Here is a 19,313-nt window from a genome sequence, read left to right as displayed (position 1 = left end):
TGGCCTCTCTCGTTGCAGAGCACAGGCTCCGGATGCGCAGGTTCTGGATGCGCAGGCTCAGCGGCCATGGCTCACTGGCCCAGCCGCTCTGCGACATGTGGGATCTTCCTAGACCGGGGCACGAACCTGTGTCCCCTGCTTCGGCAGGCAGACTCTCAACCACTGCGCCACCAGGGGAGCCCAGCTCCCAGCACTTTAAAAGTCATTTCTGGATTTTTTTTTTTAGCATTTTACATGCCAGATGCAGTGCTTTTTATTTTAATTGAAGTATAGTTGATTTACAATGCTGTGTTAGTTTCAGGTGTACGGCAAAGTGGTTCAGTTATACATATACATACATATTCTTTTTCAGATTCTTTTCCATTATAGGTTATTACAGGGTACTGAATATAGTTCCCTGTGCTATACAGTAGGTCCTTGTTGGTTATCTATTTCATATATAGTACTGTGTAGATGTTAATCCCAAACTCCTAATTTATCCCTCCCCCACCCTCCGCTTTCCTCTTTGGGAACCATAAGTTTGTTTTCTATGTCAGTGAATCAATTTCTGTTTCGTAAATAAGTTCATTTATATATGTTTTTTAGATTCCACAAATAAGTGGTATTATATGATATTTGTCTTTCTCTGTCTGACTTACTTCACCTAGTATGATAATCTCTAGGTCCATCCATGTTGCTGCAAATGGCATTATCTCATTCTTTTTTATGGCTGAGTAATATTGCATTGTATATATGTACCACATCTTTATCCATTCATCTGTTGATGGACATTTAGGTTGCTTCCATGTCTTGGACATTGTGAATAGTGCTGCAGGCTCAGCGGCCATGGCTCACGGGCCCAGCCGCTCCGCGGCATGTGGTGTCTTCCCAGACCGGGGCCCGAACCCGTGTCCCCTGCATCGGCAGGCAGACTCTCAACCACTGTACCACCAGGGAAGCCCAGAGTTTTTCTTGATACTGAGCTGTACGAGCTTCTTGTATATTTTGGAAATTAAGCCCTTGTCAGTCGCATCGTTTGCAAATATTTCTCCCAGTCCACAGGTTGTCTTTTCATCTTATTATGGTTTCCTTTGCTGTGCAAAAGCTTATAAGTCTGATTAGGTCCCATTTGTCCACCTGCAAAGGACAGATGGTGAGGAGGGGAAAAGGGATCTGCATGTCAGAGTAAAAAATCCAAGCTCCAGTGTATGGCAAGAGGGCCCCTTGCTTCCAAGTCCTGAAGATCCTCTCCCCTCAGCATCACTCATGTCCATCCCCCTCTTACTTTCCTAAATGATTCTCCACCTCCAGTCTGCTCCCCTCAAAGCCATCCCCACACACTCCCGCCAAAGTGCTCTTGGAAATGCCAATCTCTCCCACCCTCCCGGGTTTGGCACCCCCTGTGGCCCCGTCTTGTCCTAAAGACAACGCCCACACCATTCCTTGACCTTGCCCACCTCCCCAGCCTTCAGTCCAGAGGCACTGACAGACCCTCCTGCACTGCCCAGACATGCCCAGCCATCTACAGAGATCCAGCCTCCACCCTCCACCAAGTGCCAAATGGCCACAGATCACAGCTCTGGGGCTGCCTGGCCTCCCCCAGGACTAGGACACCCTCCCTGCCCACCCTCTGCCCACTCCCCTCAGCACCCTGCTCTCCTCTCCACTCTGGTACTGGGCCCTCTCGCGTATTTGTCGGTTTTTTCTTCTGTGCCTTCCACCTACAAGAACATTCATCTAACTTCTTGACCTCGATGACTGGAGCGGTGGAAACTGCTCGCTGAATGTGTGTTCAAAGAGGGAGATTGACCAGGAAGGGGGTTCAGGGTGGGAAGGACCACATGTACACAACTCTGAGGCTCCATTTAAAATCAGTCTCCATGCATTAAACAGAGCCTGTGGAGAATAACAATGGCAGGTAAAGATGTCTTTCCTTTCCCAAGACGTGGGATTTCTGTGTGTTCCAGACGTAGTTGCCTTTGTTGCATCGACTTGATTTCACAGCACAGAAGTCCATGAGATCACTGGACAAGGCTCTGGCCAGGGTGACCGGGACCATCCTCTGTGGCACACTGCCTGGCCTGCCCATCTCACTTTCATCTGCTGGGAGCGGCCCCAAGCGGCCACTTGAAAGCCAACCCCAGCTATGCACTCGAGCAGCCCGACCCTGGTGCAGTCATTCCCACAAAGCGTTTCTAAGAGGAGCTGAAGTGTTGATAATTACATCTGCAGTTCAGCGTAGGAACAGGCTTTAGGGAAATGTGGCTTTTAGCCTTTTATTTTTCAGAAGTTGTTTTGCATTAAAATTGGATGTTTAAACTCCAGTTTTCATAACACGGGATACCTGGAAAATATCTAATACATCTACTCACTTTAGCTTTTGGTCTTTAGAGGTGAAAGGAACCTGTTGCCCAGTAAAAGTGTGCGTGCGTGTGTGTGTGTGTGTGTGTGTGTGTGTGTGTGTGTGTATAAGTGGTGGGGTAGGAGGTGTGCCTTTCCAAAATGGAGGCCTTGGCACATATATGAAGGGAAAGTATGGGATTTCTGGATTTAAAATGGGGGGTTTCTAAAGCATACCAGATACAAAAGACAACGCTGAGGAGAGAGATGAGGGCCCCAGAGAGGAGCTGCCACCACCAGCTCCCCCATCCCCAGAACAGCCACGGACATCAGGCTGTGTCAGGTTTGGCAGGCATACTCCTGTGTGTCAGCATGGGCTGTGGAATCAGACAGGCCTACGTCTGAATCCCGCAGTCATCACTAGTTCTGTGTCCTTGGGAAAGTTGCTTTACCTCACTGTTTCTAAGTCTTTAAAGTGGAGACAGTGATCCCCATGGTAGGGGAAGGGCCTCCGCCAAAATACATCCCCGCCCTAATCCCCGTATTAGAGAAAAAATTATTCTGACCCTTGTTAAAATGGTAAGAAAGACTTTATTCAGAACTCTCACAATGGGTGTCAAGGCTATCGCAATGGCAGGGCTGGGGGGTATGGGGCTTAGCTCCAAATACAACAAGAACAGGTAGGGATTTGGATCCAAGGAGCAGGGCGGGGGGCGGTGAATGGAAATTACTAAGAGGGAACATCAAAAGTGGGGGGGATAATATTCTTGAAGTGACAACATTATGAAGGAAATAGTAATGGTTAACATGGGTTAAAGGTGAGGTTGATGGGAGAGGAGAGAGGTGGTGTGATTAAAAGGGCAGCATGAGGGATCTTTGTGGTAATGAAACTCTTCTGTGTCTTTACTGGTGAATACATGGACATATGCATGTGATAAAATTGCATGAGGTAAATACACACATGCACACACACAAATTCATATACATGAAACTTGGAAACCTGAATATGATTGATGGATTGTATCAATGTGAATATCTTTGTTAAATTCATGTACTATAATTTTGAAAGATGGTGCCATTAGGGAAAACCATGAAGGGTACACAGCATCTCTATTTTATTTCTTATAATTGTTTGTGAATGTACAATTATCTCAACATTAAAAGTTTAATTTAAAAACAAAGTGGGGGGAATTCTGCTACACTGACCTAAGTCAAATTCCTTCTACGAGGCCACCATCACCCTGATACCAAAACCAGACAAGGATGTCACAAAGAAAGAAAGTTACAGGCCAATATCATTGATGAACATAGATGTAAAATCCTCAGTAAAATACTAGCAAACAGAATCCAACAGCACATTAAAAGGATCATACACCATGATCAAGTGGGGTTTATTCCAGGAATGCAAGGATTCTTCAATATACGCAAATCTATCAATGTGATACACCATATTAACAAATTGAAGGAGAAAAACCATATGATCATCTCAATAGATGCAGAGAAAGCTTTCGACAAAATTCAACACCGATTTATGATAAAAACCCTCCAGAAAGTAGGCATAGAGGGAACTTTCCTCAACATAATAAAGGCCATATATGACAAACCCACAGCCAACATTGTCCTCAATGGTGAAAAACTGAAAGCATTTCCACTAAGATCAGGAACAAGACAAGGTTGCCCACTCTCACCACTCTTATTCAACATAGTTTTGGAAGTTTTAGCCACAGCAATCAGAGAAGAAAAGGAAATAAAAGGAATCCAAATCAGAAAAGAAGAAGTAAAGCTGTCACTGTTTGCAGATGACATGATACTATACATAGAGAATCCTAAAGATGCTACCAGAAATCTACTAGAGCTAATCAATGAATTTGGTAAAGTAGCAGAATACAAAATTAATGCACAGAAATCTCTGGCATTTCTATACACTAATGATGAAAAATCTGAAAGTGAAATCAAGAAAACACTTCCATTTACCATTGCAACAAAAAGAATAAAATATCTAAGAATAAACCTACTTAAGGAGACAAAAGACCTGTATGCAGAAAATTATAAGACACTGATGAAAGAAATTAAAGATGATACAAACAGATGGAGAGATATACCATGTTCTTGGATTGGAAGAATCAACATTGTGAAAATGACTCTACTACCCAAGGCAATCTACAGATTCAATGCAATCCCTCTCCAACGACCACTGGCATTTTTCACAGAACTAGAGCAAAAAATTTCAAAATTTCACAGAACTAGAGCAAAAAATTTCTGAATTTCACAGAACTAGAGCAAAAAATTTCAGACCTAAGGTTTCTTACCAGGGTAGTCAGGTATGGGGGCCGGGGCAGGCTGGGGGCATGGATTCTCTAAACCGGCTTGACAGGATTCTTGCTAAAACGGGATGCAGGCCTGACGAGGGTAAGGAACAACAGCTCATGCCTAGTCAGAGAGAGGGCGAGCCTGAGTAAAGCTTGGTCACGGAGAGCATCTCCTCACCTAGAACCTGTCAGGAGGTTACCTTACACGGCAAAAGGGAGTTTGCAGATGTGATTAAGGCTCCTGAATCTGAAGCTGGGAGAGTGGCCTGGAGAGTCCAGGTGGGCCCAGTCCAATCACTTGGGCCCTTTGCAGCAGAGAACTTTCTCTGGCTGGAGTCAGAAGAGATGGAGCAAAGCAGTCAGAGAGGTTCACAGCCTGAGAGGAACTGGCCTGGCTGCCACTGGTGTGACGGGGGAGGGGCAGCGTGGATGTAGCAGGGGCCCCTGACCTACAGCCAGTGAGGAGAAGGGAACCGCAGCCCTGCGACCGCGAGGAACCAGCTTCTGCAAACAACCTGAATCAACTCGAAAGCTTCAGAGCCCCCAGAAAGGAACCTCATCCTGCTGACTTGTTGATCGTGGCCTGGAGAGACCCTCAGCAGAGGGTCCAACCAAACCCACGCTGGGTTGGTGTGGTAATTTGTTACGGCAGCAGTAGAAACACGCTCCCAGGGCCACTGTGAAGACGAATGAGGCCCCGAGCAGTGGCCTTGCCTCGCCTTCGGGCTGCAGGCGAGCAGGTTTGTCAGACGAGCACTGTGCCACACCCGCGGGAACAGTGGGTCCCTCTCGCTTTCTCTTTTGGCCTCACCTTTTCCAGGTTCAGGGGCTCAAGATGAGAGAAGTGGCCTCATCCGAGAAGAGCAACCAAGTCTGATGTAAAGTCATCTTCCCCCGACCCAGGTGGGGCTGCTTGCTAAGCCCCAGGCCCAGGTGCGGTCCCTCAAGTCCACGCTTTTCCAGAGCGACTGTGGAGAGGTATAGGGTGCCGCCATGACATTCGCAGCCGGACAGCCCGTGGTGACCAGGGTGGGCCTGTGGTTACTGCTTGTTCAGAAGTCAGGGACCTGAATGCAACCTTGATTGTCCCGGATGGTGTGAAGTATAATTTTGCTCATAGGTTCAAGGTTATCCTTTGTGGCCCAAATAAGATTGCCTCTACTCGAGTCCGTGTACTCATTAAAAAATAATAACAGAGCTTTCTAGCTCAGGTGATCTTGAGAACGTAAAGATTCTTGAAAGGAAAGGTCCCTGTCACCACATTTGTCTGTGTGGACGGATGAGTGTCTCTTACTGACCATCACTGTCCCCTGCAATCCCTTTGTCCTCACTAGATTTCAACCCAGCCAGAGGGAGAGTGGATAATGCTGTGTAGACAATAAATGTGTCTGTATACAGTCCATGAGGTTGCATTTAAAACAGGCCCACTGCCTTCAGGGGAGCCCGTGTCTAATGCTCCCTTTGCCTTTGTGTAGAAACCGGGCTATCAGAGGAGATTTCAACTTGACCTATATGGCCAAGGAGTGGTATAGGAATAGCTGTGATTCGGTTCCTGGGGAGAAAGCTGTCCCCTTTCCCCTGGATTCCTGTCCACCATCACGGCTGGTCAGGTAGACGCTGGCTCTGGCTAAGGGTTGGGGGCTTATGAGCGCTGGTAAAACTGCTGATGAGTTGATGAGGAAATAGAAGGAAAGAGCTGAGAACAGAGGCTGGGGAGGGTAGTTTATTCCCAAATATTAATCTGAAGTTTAAAGAAAAGAAGAAGGCAACAGCGCCCCCAATGAGGATGGAATAATTACACATCTCCCTGCCTGGAATTCAGAGCAGATTTGGGGCTGCGTGACATCCATCACCAGGGAGATTATGCGGGTGCTGACTCAGTGAGAACCCCCCACAAACTCCCTACATCATCTTTTGGCTCCTTCACTTGAGAAAGTGATGACTTTGCAGGAACTGAAGACATGGCAAGTGGAGGGTCTGGGCTCTACCTGCAAGGCCCACTGCTTTACACCTCGGTCTACGGCCCCACTGCTTGGACCTCGGGATCACAAGCCTTTCCCAGAGGCTTCAGCACAAATCTGTGAATCACCGGACCTGGCTTGCAGTCCTGGGAGGATACACGTTGTTATCCTTTAGTCAGGGGTGTAGTTAGGGGTGGGACAACTGTATGTCCTAGGTTTTAAATACTCCACACTATGGTACCTGAAAGTCATTATGCTGATCTGAACACTCCAGGCTTCATCACCCAGACTGCCTTGACTCTGGCCGAGGCACAGCAAGGCATGTGTCTCAGGTCATCTTGGATACGACAGTCTGGACTCCAGAGGAGAGAAGCTCTTACTGCATCTCAGGCTGCAGCCTCTGTGGGCAACATCTGCTGGCCGGAAGCAGAGTTGAGACAGGCAGGTGTCAGGACTGGATGAAGGAGTGGATAAGGCAGCTGGTTATAGATTGGTCTCTCTGGTTCGTCTGCGAGTGCCCTGAAGTCAGGATCTTTGTGTCCACAGCCGCATTGGCTGATGGTGCGTGTCCACACTGAGTGAGATGGGGACAGGGCAAGGGCAGGAGTTCTGGAGCTGGGGAGATGGGCTTCAGAGGCCAGCTACCCGCTGTCAGTTGTCCTATCAGGACTGCTTCTGCATCGTCAGAAACTTCCCCAACCGCGTGTGGGGTTGTTAGGATGACTAAGAAGTTACTGCCTGAGGGAGGACCAAAGCCCAGCCCAGGAAAAAATGAAAGAGTCCTTTCCTCCCCTGCAGAACTGAGATGCTCTGATGTTTTAAAGCAGCACAGACACAGGAAAACGAGGAGGAAGGATGGTTTTAGAGGTGGAGGAGAGGAGGCAGCCTGCAGAGGGCTATTAGAGGATGCTGATGGGGTAGAAGACGTGCTGCATCTGAGGGCATCCAGTGCACCTCGACAGAGCGTCAGGCAGCCACGGACGTCAGTGCTGGAGCCCGGAGTAGAGCTGGGCTGGTGGGATAGGGGTGAGTCCTCAGCGTCAAGGGAATGTTGGGGTCAGATGAGGAAGCAGTGTCAGCAAGGCACTCAGAGATAGCGCCTTGGGGTGGAGAATGCCAGAAGCCCGAAAGGAAGGTGGAGAGGAGAACGGTACTTTCTGAGGTGGGGTCTGTGCGTGATGGTGGCAGAGGAGCGGGGGGCCAATAGATTCAGAGAGAAGCAGAATGCTGGGTGAAGGAAGCACAGGGAGAGGAACGGGTTTCAGGGGCGGGAAGGGTGGGTGGCACTGAGGCACAGGTTGGAGGGATTTGCTTTGCAAATGAGGAGGGACGTATGTCTCATTTGAATACATGTAAGGAAGAGACCATAGCTGAAATGTATGCATATTTTTGGAAGAAAGCCGGCACAGAATTGGTAGGTTATATCCAGTAAGCAAGGCCTCCATCTCTGGTTTTGAGGGATGAGAGGGTTTTCCTTTTTGGGAACTGGAAACCCTGTTTTGAGGTCCTGGAGAGGAGCTGATTATTGGAGCCCAGTAGACCTTAGCCCTGGAGGCTAAATTGACACATGTCCCATCACAATTCCCTGCACTGAGCCCTCCGCCCCTTCGTGCATCGCTGCAAGGTGGAGAGCTGGATGTTGGCCGTCAGCTAAGCTCACTCATCATCCCCCACCAACGCCAGGCTGGTGCCCCCGATTCCAACCAGGCAAACACCAGGGCGCCGTGTATCATGGATTTCTATGGAGAGTCAAAATCTCAGGTGTTAAATACCACGGATTTCAACTGCCTCCTGTGGCAGAAGCAGGAAGCTGTGAATCATCTAGGAAGTTGGAAGTGGGCACAGGTGGGCGATGCCGTTGGTGTCCACGTCTTAAAGAGACGGCCTGCAGAGGAATGTCTTATAACTGCTACTGAGCTTTCCAGCACGCTTAAGAGTTTTCACAGTTATTCTTGAAATTCCATTTCATTTGATGTCAACAGCAATCCTTTGGAGTACTTTTATGATCTTCATTTTACGTGTGAGGAAACCCGGCCTCAGCGAGGTCAAGCAGGTTTCCCAGGGACACGGCTAGTGGGTTACTGCAGACCTGGGGCCACGACCCCAAAGCCAAGTTCTTCCTGTCTCTCCCCGACCCTGTGTTCTTGCCATCATTTGACAGCACTCTTGAGACGTCCGTTCTTCATCCTAGTGTCCACGTTGCCCCCACTCCGAGGGCAATCCGAGCTTGCTGGAAGTGAGCTGTAGCCTGTCTGGGAGGGCACCTGGGCAGGGGGCGACAGCTGTCAAGGCAGCCTGGCCTGCAACTCTTCCAGGGACACAGGGCAGGAGGCAGGAGGGGACAGGTAAAGGGTGACTGAGGACAGGTGGGTATGAGAGCAGGTGAAGATCAGGATGAAGAATCTGTGTTCAGGCACTTGAAGAAACCCAGGGAAGTGGGGCCCAAGGTGCTGGAGGGTGCAGGGCACGTCGTACATGGTGGGACAGCACTGGAATACCCGCGTCTTCATTTCCTGCTCATGGACACCCGGGCTGCTTCCAGGGGCAGTTGCCCATGGGCACGGGATTTTCCTGAGCCATCCTGTTCTCCTCTTGCTTGAGCTTGACGGCAGAAGCACGGGCCAGGCAAGCATTTCAGATGGGCAGCCAGCGGCGTGCAGCGAGGAGGCTGCCCTGGGTGCAGTCCATAAGGGGATGCACCATCTGTAGAGGAGTTAACAGCGATAATAAAACCCCTCACAGTGTTCAGCAATTCCAAGCCAGGGCAGTGATGAGAGATATTCCCCCACCACCCCTGAATTCCGCTGCTTCCTTCTGGGGTAGAACCGCTGCTCCAAGCCTGCAGGAAGCAGCCCCGAGGGAGAAATGCACCCGCCAGCCTAGTCCTAGCGCCTCTGCTAACTCCACCCTTCCCCGCTCCCGGAGGTCCCTGCAGTAGCAGCCAACGGGGAAAAAGGGGTTTCTGTGCAAATCCCCACCCAGGGGAGCACCTCCAACAGGAGCTTCGAGGCTTCCAGCACTTTCTATGGCTGCTCCCAGCTCTCGACTACGGCTCAGACTTCCTCCTCCGGGCTAAGATTCAGGGGCCCTTGCAGCGGGTAGAATTGCCGTCTCAGTGTCGGGAGGCTCTGTCCTGGACATCTTGTCCAGGTGCCTCCTGGAAACTGGTCCTCTCTGTCGCCTCCAGGCCATGTGGATTGCTAGCCTGTCAGAGTGGCAAATACACTTACTCCATGACAGCCCCTTCTATCTGGACCTTGACCATCAGAAAATTCTCCCACAGTTTCCAGTGGAAATTCTTTCTCCTCGGTCCTGGCTCTGACCCTCTGGGATCATATGAGCTCATCTAATCCATCTTCCACGTGCTCAAAAGCAGCTCTTCCATAGCCCCCAGGCTTCTCTTTCCAGGCTAAAGCATCACAGCTGTGCAGGCCCCTGAGTGTGTTCCAGAGGCCTCCATGAGGGCAGGGAACAGGCGTTGATTTTTGTGTGCTCCTCCCTGCCGCCTACTGTTTCCGTGTTAACTCAAACCACCCTCCCAGGTGTGAGTTGTTACCAATCCTTGTGGGCCGGGAAGCCGAGGTTGCCGGGCCAGTGGAGCACGCTGGTAACCGCCGCACCCGACGCTGGGTGCGGCCGGCCCTCCCCGCTCCCTGGGATTCCCTGGCGCCTGGAGTCTCAACGCTGCCATCCTGTGCCCCTCCGTCCAGGAGGCAGAGCAGTGATGGGGGGCATGGCTGTCTTGCAGAAATCTCCTTCAGGGTGTGGATGTGCGGGGGCAGCCTAGAGATCGTCCCCTGCAGCCGAGTGGGCCACGTCTTCCGGAAGAAGCACCCGTATGCTTTCCCAGATGGAAATGCCAACACGTATATAAAGTAAGTGTGTGCTGCAGTGGCCGAGGGCTTTTCTGGTGATGGGCTGCTGCTGCCCTGGGTTCTCTGGTAGGTTGCCTGAGTGTTCTGGTTGGACAGGGGCTGTGGGTCCTGCTCGCTGGGCTGCTTCCTGAGCAGGAGAGGTCAGGCCTGCCCATCCAGCTTCAGGCTGGAAGCCCCAAGGCTGTTCTCCACTGTTGGCTTCCAAGGCCCCACATGTAGCCTTGGGGGCTTCAAGTCACTGGGCAGCGTCATCCTGCAGGGCTCAGGGCCCTGGGTATTTTGGGTTGTTTGGGGTGGGGGAAGGGTGACCGTTTTGCCCCTGAGTTCTAGAAGATCCGCTGCTCCCACCTTCAGGCTGGGTCACCAGGGGAAAGGCCCTTGGGAAGAATCGGGAACGGGGAGGCACAAGTAGGTACAACCCACCTGACTGCTCCAGGGCCTCGAGGGTGCACAGAAGCAGCCAGGCTGGCATAGGCCCTGCGGCCCTGGGCTCCTTTCCTGGGACTTGTCATCTCCTGCCTGGGGACAGGACGAAGATCCTGGGGTCTCAGTGACCCAGCGGTGCCCACTTGCCTATTCCTGCTCCCTCCCTCCTTCCATACGCCCTTCTGCTTTCCGTGATTTTTTTCTTCAACCTTTCTCCTTTTCTTTAAAAATAATTCCTTACACCTCTTTCTCCTTTTCTTCTTCTGGTCCTCCAGCTTCGTCTTCCCTTGTCTATTGTCACTTGACAGCTCACTCCCCATTTATTTCCACTTTGCCCTTTTTTTCTCTCATTTGGTCCATTTGGGGGAAGCGCCTCTTTTGGTGTTTTGCTTCCCCTGCGGTGTTCTTCTCCTCATCTGGGTTCTCCCGTCCTCGGTTTCTCACACGTATGGACAGCTGTGGGTGTGGACAGGTGTGGCGGCGTGATGGGCTTGAACAGGGAGAAAGTTGACCCCATGCTGGGCAGGGCAGGGCAGTGAGAACCCAGTCAGCAGGGACAGGAACAAAGGCAGGGCTGCCTGGGCTCCGGGCTTTTACAGGGAAAGGTGATCTGGGGGCGCCTGGCACAGGAAAACGGTGGGGCTGTGATGGGGAAAGGGGCCAGCCTGGGAGTGAGGGGGCAGAGCCTTGGGCTCCAGAACGTTCCTTGTGTTTGAGACTGGGCCCTGGCCAGCGGGCATCCTGCGTGCCACCAGTGGGTCATTGGAGGGGAGGGAAATGTGGGGCAGTGTCTCCTCGGCAGCTTCCAGTTTGCCGGTGGTTAGGCCAGTGAAGGGAGGCGGCAAGGCTCTGTTAGCTGTCTTCCGAGCACCAAGAGCTGGGCTGCGTGTGCATGACTCCTTCCAGGTTCACGGGCTGGAAGGGCGTGCCACGCTCCGTTGTTGAATGCCTCTGTTCCACACAGAAGCAGAAATCTGGAGGGGCGTGGCCTTTCTGCTGAGACCCCGAGTCCACGCACTCGGGCCTTGGCAGGTGCCGCTTCAGCCCTGCTCCTGGCTTCTGATTGTTTTCCCACATCCTCTCTTCCTGGTACCCCCGCCTCCTGGACAGCTGAGCAATGACATCCTCCGTGTCGGTCTCTGTCTCTTTTTCTGTGACCTTGGATGTCAAACTCAGAGCGAATAGCCGATTTTTTAAAAGCTTCAGAGTCCTGGCAAACGTTTGACCAAGATGGCGTGATTGCTTAATCCTTTACTCCTGCACCAAGCTAATCACGTGGCCCGTGGGAGCCCGTGTGTGGCTGGCTGTCCCCTTGGAGAGCTGGGCCCTGGGCTGAAGGGGAGAGCTCTGGAGCAGGTGCCGGCGGACAGCCAGAGGCAAGACGGTCGGCCCTTCTCCTCTTGTACTGGCACCGAAGGGACGTACCAGATTCTCCTGGCTCTTTTCTCCCTGACTTTTTTCTTTTCTGAGGGCGACAGAAGTTCAGTTTCTGGTGTAATTTCTCTGGCCTGTGCCTTTTGGGAAAAGAGTATGTAGTGACTACCCAAACCCTGTGTCTTGGGGTAGAGGTCCCTTTGGAGATTGGTGGAGGTGGCTGGGCTCGGCACTGTGGGGAGAGTAATGTCACTGGACCATGGTGGGCCCCACGGGGGTGACGCTGCCGGCTTGCTGCTTGTGCATATTTTACCTGGACACGTCCCAGGTCCTCTCTGACCCTCCCCGACACCCCCTGTCTCCTCAGGAACACCAAGCGGACAGCTGAGGTGTGGATGGATGAATACAAGCAGTACTATTATGCTTCCCGGCCGTTCGCCCTGGAGAGACCCTTTGGAAAGTAAGTGTCCCTCCTGGTTTATTTGTGCAAAGCGCCAAGAGCCCCAGCTCGCAGGCCTGTGTGCTCAGCTGGTCTCCCGAGCCCCCAGGCCCCTCCAGGGCCCAGGCTGGGGCTCTTCTCCCTTCGTGCGCCTCCTTGCTCCTGCCCAGTTCTGGCTGCAGGGCCTCGGACAGCTCTTGTGGGACGACCACCGGGCAACCTGGGCCATCTACTCAGTGGGCAGAGCTGTGCCTCGGGCAGTGGACTGGTGTTTCCAGCTTTTTATAGAAAGGTGAAGTGCTGGCTAAGCAGCCCTGGTCCCTCCAGGTCGGAGTTCCTTCCTTCTCGTCCTCAGCTGCCCAAGCCTAAATCTTCTGCCTTCCTGGGAGGAACGGTACCGTGCGATCTCCTCTAGAGCCGGGCTCCAGCTTCATGGGGGTCGAAGAGGACAGAGAGAGAAATTAAGGGCCAGATACCATTACATGAGATATCCCATTAGTCCTCTGCAAACTGAGAAATGGGTATAATTACCCCTGTTTTACAGATGAGACTGGGTCCTCTAAAGGTTCACGTTCCTGCCGTGGATCACACCATTACAGGAGGGGGAGAAGGCTCAGATCACACCTGTCAGATTCCAAAACCCTGTGATGTTGCATTCCCCAACCCAGGGTTGATTTGAGTAGAGAAAAATGGCAACTTCATTGATGTTATCATTCGTCTTTTGTGGGGGGCAGCCGGTGGCTTTTGTCATCTAATGTCCCTCAGTCATTCTAAGGCTGTTGACAGATGGGATTTTTGCAGCCTACTCTCCATAGGTCGAGCCCATCACTGCCCGGGAGGATTAAATCAGAGGCTGCTAAAGTGATTTGTATTTCTGAAACCATAAACCCACACTGTTCTCCACTTCTCGTACTCAGAGCCTCCCAAGGCGTTTATTCTGAGTCCTCAGCCAACTTCCGGTCTTTTGGCCACGTGGGTCCACCCCTCCTTTCTTCATTGCCCCTCCCCTCTCCAACTTGGGTTCCACCTTCTTGCTTAAAGAAAATGCTTAAAAGATGCTGTCCTCAGATCTCTTGCTCTGTTGGGCATCTGTCAACCCTCCCTGGTGAAGTTCTCTTAACCCTGGATGAACCCGACTTTGTACCGTTTCCTCCCCGGTTCATAGGCTGCTGAACAGTTCTGGGCCTATGAGGTGGTGCTGCGACCACTCCGTGGCCATCAGGTGCAGGGAGGCCCTTGGTGGACCTCTTGAGCCTGCCACCTTGCCTGGCCAGCGTTCTCCCTCAATCTCCATTTGTACCTTTGCCCCTCTCCCCAGCTGCTGAGGCCACCCCACTCCTTTCACTCACAGAAGATGACACCTCTGTTTTGTAGATGAAATAGCACCAACTCCCCAAGACAGACGAACCTGTATCTGCACCAGAAGGATAAGGTGTGCCTCCTGTTGTCCGGACACACTCTTCCCCCCTGCATTCGTTCATAAATGATCATTAATCGAGGTCCCACTGCCTGGATTCATCTCCTCCTGCCTGTCGGCTTCTCGCACTTGAATGTGCACACAGATCTCCCGGAGATCTTGTTAAAGTGTGGATTTTGGTTCAGTAGGTCTGCAGTTCTGTAAGCCCCGGGTGGTGCCGTGCTGCTGGTCTGAGGACCTCAGCTGAAGGGGCGAGGTTTCAGGGTGATGGTTGCCAAACTGTGTGTACATCGCAGCCACCTGGGGAGCTTCAAAAACTCTGCTGCCTCTACTCCACCCCCAGAGGGTGGATTTCCCCTGGGCTGTGGCCTGGGCTGTAGAATTTGTAAAAGAACCATCCCCCCACCATCAGGTGATACTAATGCACAGACAGTGTGGGAGCCCCTGTTCTAGGGGACTTTGCCCTCTTTCAGTCTCCCTGATCACCCATCTCTCTTCTCTATTGCATGGTCCCCATTGGCATTTAAATTTATTCAGTATCTTACATAGTTTTTAAAAACAAAAAAGGACGAGAAGGAAAGAAAACAAACTATAAGAACTCTCCCTCAGGGGCTTCCCTGGTGGCGCAGTCGTTGAGAGTCCGCCTGCCAATGCAGGGGATGCAGGTTCGTGCCCCGGTCCAGGAAGATCCCACATGCCGCGGAGCGGCTGGGCCCGTGAGCCATGGCCACTGAGCCTGCGCGTGCGGAGCCTGTGCTCCCGCAGCGGGAGAGGACACGGCAGTGAGAGGCCCGCGTACTGCAAAAAAAAAAAGAACTCTCCCTCAGTCCAGCTTTGCTCATCACCTACACCCGGTCTTCTGCTCCTTCAGAGCCAAGCTTCATGAAAGAGCTGCCTGCACCGCTGTCTGCGGCTCCCCTCCCCCTTCTCCTGACTGTGACCTGAGGCCGTGCCCCTATCCCCTGCGATCACTCCCACCTGGCCCACCCATGACTCCCTGGGACCACTTACCTTTCTCTATGTTACCCCATTGGTATGAGACTTCTCCCACCCAGCCCCCTTCAGGCACACTTCTGATCTTGGTTTCCAGACCTGCAGTCTTGGCTCTTGTCCTGCGGTGCAGGTTGCACCCTCTCAGCCCCCTTTGCAGGCTCAGGCTCCTCTCCCCACCCTTATATGTTGGTGTTCCCCGAGGATCTGTCATAAGCCCTCTTACTCCACATTTTCCCTGGCATCAGCCGCCACTGTGCTGCCGATACTTGCGTTTCCATCTCTGTCTTGCACCTTTCCCCTGAGCTCCATCCCTTATGTCCGAGTAGCAACTGGACATCTCTGCCTGGATGCCTCCCAGGCTCCTCCAACTCGACAAGTCCTAACTGAACCCATCCTCTTCACTCCTAAACTTGCTCCTTACCCCAGATTGCCCATCTCAGTGAATGCTCTTCCTTGCATCCTGTTGCCAGACCAGAAATCTGAGTGTCAGCCTTGACTTTTCCCTCCCCCTCTCCTCCCACACCTAGACAATCACCACGTCCCAGAGATCCTGCCTCACTCATGCACTGAACATCTGGGTTCTTGCAAATATTGAACATTTAGCCCTTTTCAAACAATGTCATTCCTGTCCTCATGTTGCTTAGAGTCTGGTGAGGAATGGTGGTTAGTGCTGTTTAAGAAGTTCCAGTGCCGTGAGGGCGCCCGGTCCAGTCTCTGGGGTGGAAGGAGGCAAGGCTGGAGAGAGCGAGGCCAGTTCTGTGTGGTCACACAGGAGAGACAAGGTGTACATGGAACTCGGGTGGGTGCTGGTGGTGCAGTGGAGAGAATTAAACCTGTCCCTTCTCTCCGTTCGCACCCCACTTCCCTACCAGCATTCATGAGCAGCACTGGGTTTCTTCAGCTGCCTCCTAACTGCTCTCCCAGCTTTGCACATCAGATGCATTCACCATCAGTAAGATGCTCTTAAAGGGCTAACAGTGCCACATCGTTCCCTGCTTAGAACCCATCCATGGCATCCCATTGCCCTGAAAATGAAGTCCAAGCTCCTCCACAGTATTTCACGGGACCTTTTATGGTCTGCATCTTCATCTCTCCTCCCACCCACCTCCCCTCTCCCATGCCCCCACATACGTCCGTTCACACACATATATTCTAACCTGCACCGCTATTCCTGCCAACAGACCCCTTCCCTCTCCATGTGCACTAATCTCTCTTTGCTATTCCCCTGGCACTACCAGGGGCCCCCACCTCACCCACTTTCTGGTTTGTCTGGACAACCTCCACTTTCCTTCCAGATACCAGCTTCCACATTACCACTCGACCACCACTGACCCGACAAGCATGGGGCCACCTCTGAGGTGCTCCCACCCCACATCCACGTCGGGCTGTGAGCACCCGGTTTGTTACCTATCTCTCTCTTGCTCGAAAGTTCACCATCACGTCCCACGTTGGGCACAATGCCTGGCGCGTACTAGGTACTCAGGAAATATGTGATGAACAAATACATGACCAAAGCCCAGAACCAGCTAACGAAGAGGATTCTTTGAGGCTGGGCTGGTTGAGGCCGGGCGTCGGGGGGATGGTAGTTCAACAGCAGAATCCAAAGAGAGATTTGTAAGTAGACCCAGAGCCCCGGTGGTGAATTATTAACAACACGCTGAATGTCCTCATAGCCTCGTTTTTAATGAAAAGTAAAAACACCCCCAAATTCTATTTCCAAGTAAAGCACAAATCTTTGGTGTCATTACCGCTCCACTGTGAGATATTGCTAAGTGTTTCCATAGCTCTGTCTGGAGCTCTCAAAATCTCTCTCGATTATTTTCTCCAGCACCCTCCAGGGAGACGTGGGTGCAGAGCATGGGCACGGTTTGTGCTGTACGCCTCCCAGCCTGGAGGGCTGGTACCTCCTGGGTCCATGTTGCTGGTACGCATCTCTGACACAGCTGTATTTTGTCTCTGTGTCTGCCCTCCCCCTTCGCCCCCAGTATTGAGAGCAGATTGAACCTGAGGAAGAACCTGCAGTGCCGGAGCTTCAAGTGGTACCTGGAGAACGTCTATCCAGAACTCAGGTATCCGCTCTGTGGTTTGAGCCTTTGCTAGCTCCAGGGAGAGACCCTCCACTGACTCAGTCTGGAGAAGGGACCACCTGTGGCCATCTGGATGAGGGTTTTTAAGTATATGGAGGTCTAGGCCAGTTGGCTCCGCTTATCCCTGAAACCAGAAAGAGAATTCTATTAATCAGTAGCGTGAGGGATGGAGGTTCGCTGTCGCAGTATTTCTCAGCTGCTGGGCTTTGAACTCTGGGGTGTGACCTCAGGGCATGGACTCACTGGTTCCATTCCAGGCTCCAGTCTCCTGGATTGTTCCCTGCTGCCTTGCTGCTAGCGGCCCCTCCCCCATCCCCAGGCCCTGAGCAGTGCAAGTCATTGTAACACAGCCGGGGCGAAATGCCCCTGCCATTCTCCAAACACTGCCCAACCTCTGTTACTACTAATCCAAAGAGTAGTGGTTTCTCATCCCTCCCGTGGCTTTCCTCTAGAGTACCCAAGGACTCCTCCATCCAGAAGGGCAGCATCCGACAGAGGCAGAAGTGCCTAGAGTCTCAAAAGCAGAAAGACCAGGAGATCTCCAACCTCAAGTTAAGCCCCTGTGTCAAGACTGAAGACAAGGATGCAAAGTCCCAGGTAAAGTAACTGGCTGGGGATACTTGAACATGTGGATGGACTTGGCCTCTATTTCCTGCTTCTACATGAATCAGGTGTCTAGTTGTACCCGGAGCTTAACAGCAGAGCAAGAGAAGCACGATCCCCCTCACTCTGGGACTGGGTTCACTCCGCTTGGTTTCCAAATGCACAGACTTTCTCTGAAAGACGCCTCACCAGGCAACTTAGCGCCTATAGGAATTAACCATTAAATTAGCAGGAGTTCAATGAGGATGTCATTGGTGTCCAAGCTGCTGGCAGTAAACGTGGGCTGGATCAGGCAGGGTGGGCAGCACAGCTACCTCAAAAATATGAGATGCAGACAGAAAAGCATCCTGCAGGGTGACACTGTCTCCAGGTGAAACGCCTGCTCTGTGAGTTTCCCTGCTGATTTAACCCTGACTTCCAGACGGTCACGACAGCTGTGGTACAGCCTTCCCCATCATCCACTGCCCCCATCTCCGGGCAGGGCCGTCGATCATCCCCTTTCTGCCTCAGCAGGCCTGTGGCTCCACCTGTGCTGTCTGCTGCTTCCCCCAGGTCTGGAGGGACCATCGTCGCCCCTTCTGAGAAAGGTTTCCTTGTGCCTTAGCTGTTTCATCAACACTGTGGGTCAGTGAACTCCCCTCTGAGGATAGAACTCTTTTAAAGAGTCACTGACAAATTCACAGCCTGTCTCAACCTCTGTAGCACTTGGTCTGCTGGATGCATGAGAGCACATCCATCTTATAACTTCCCTCCTGGCTCTGGAGACACTGCATGATCCCGATTGTCCTGCATTCCTGTTCTTTCCACCCCCGCTTTTTTTTTTTGGCTGGCTCCTCGCCCCACTCTCATACCCTTATGGTGAGTAATCACCCAAGTTCTCAATTCACTGTTCTTTTCTCTGTAACTGGTTCCTTGGAGATTTTATCCATGCTTCCAGCTTTGGCAACCTCCTCTGTTTTCTTTTTTTTTGTTTTTACATCTTTATTGGAGTATAATTGCTTTACAATGGTGTGTTAGTTTCTGCTTTATAACAAAGTGAATCAGTTATACATATACATATGTTCCCATATCTCTTCCCTCGTGCCTCTCCCTCCCTCCGACCTTCCCTATCCCACCCCTCTAGGTGGTCACAAAGCACTGAGTTGATCTCCCTGTGCTATGTGGCTTCTTCCCACTAGCTATCTATTTTACGTTTTGTAGTGTATATATGTGCATGCCACTCCCTCACTTTGTCACAACTTACCCTTCCCCCTCCCCACATCCTCAAGTCCATTCTCTAGTAGGTTTGTGTCTTTATTCCTGTCTTACCCCTAAGTTCTATGTCCTGGGCTTTTGTTTTTTGGAAGATTTTTAATCACAGTCTCAGTTTCAGTATTGTGATTGGTCTGTTCATATTTTCTATTTCCTCGTTTTTCAGTCTTGGCAGGTTGTGCATTTCTAAGAATTTGTCCATTTCTTCCAGGTTGTCCATTTTATTGGCATAGAGTTGCTTATAGTAATCTCTCATGAT

General features: G+C 51.6%; 1 protein-coding gene across 2 annotated transcripts in view; it reads left to right on the top strand.

Moving 5' to 3' along the window:
* The window catches only part of GALNT14 (polypeptide N-acetylgalactosaminyltransferase 14), a 215,586-nt gene that overhangs the window by 183,343 nt on the left and 12,930 nt on the right, over positions 1-19,313 (top strand). The window contains exons 10-13 of one of the 2 annotated variants that reach the window (XM_024731533.1): positions 10,338-10,464; positions 12,632-12,724; positions 17,099-17,182; positions 17,653-17,797. In XM_024731533.1, the coding sequence (XP_024587301.1) occupies positions 10,338-10,464; positions 12,632-12,724; positions 17,099-17,182; positions 17,653-17,797 (449 nt within the window). The remainder of the gene's footprint in view (positions 1-10,337; positions 10,465-12,631; positions 12,725-17,098; positions 17,183-17,652; positions 17,798-19,313) is intronic. The other variant, XM_024731534.1, reaches the window with a different exon arrangement.

Source organism: Neophocaena asiaeorientalis, unplaced genomic scaffold (genome assembly GCF_003031525.2).
Source record: "Neophocaena asiaeorientalis asiaeorientalis breed wild unplaced genomic scaffold, Neophocaena_asiaeorientalis_V1.1 scaffold689, whole genome shotgun sequence".
NCBI classification, from domain to species: domain Eukaryota; kingdom Metazoa; phylum Chordata; class Mammalia; order Artiodactyla; family Phocoenidae; genus Neophocaena; species Neophocaena asiaeorientalis.
The sequence above is the reverse complement of the archived record's forward strand: the minus strand, read 5'-3'. Positions and strand labels throughout refer to the sequence as shown.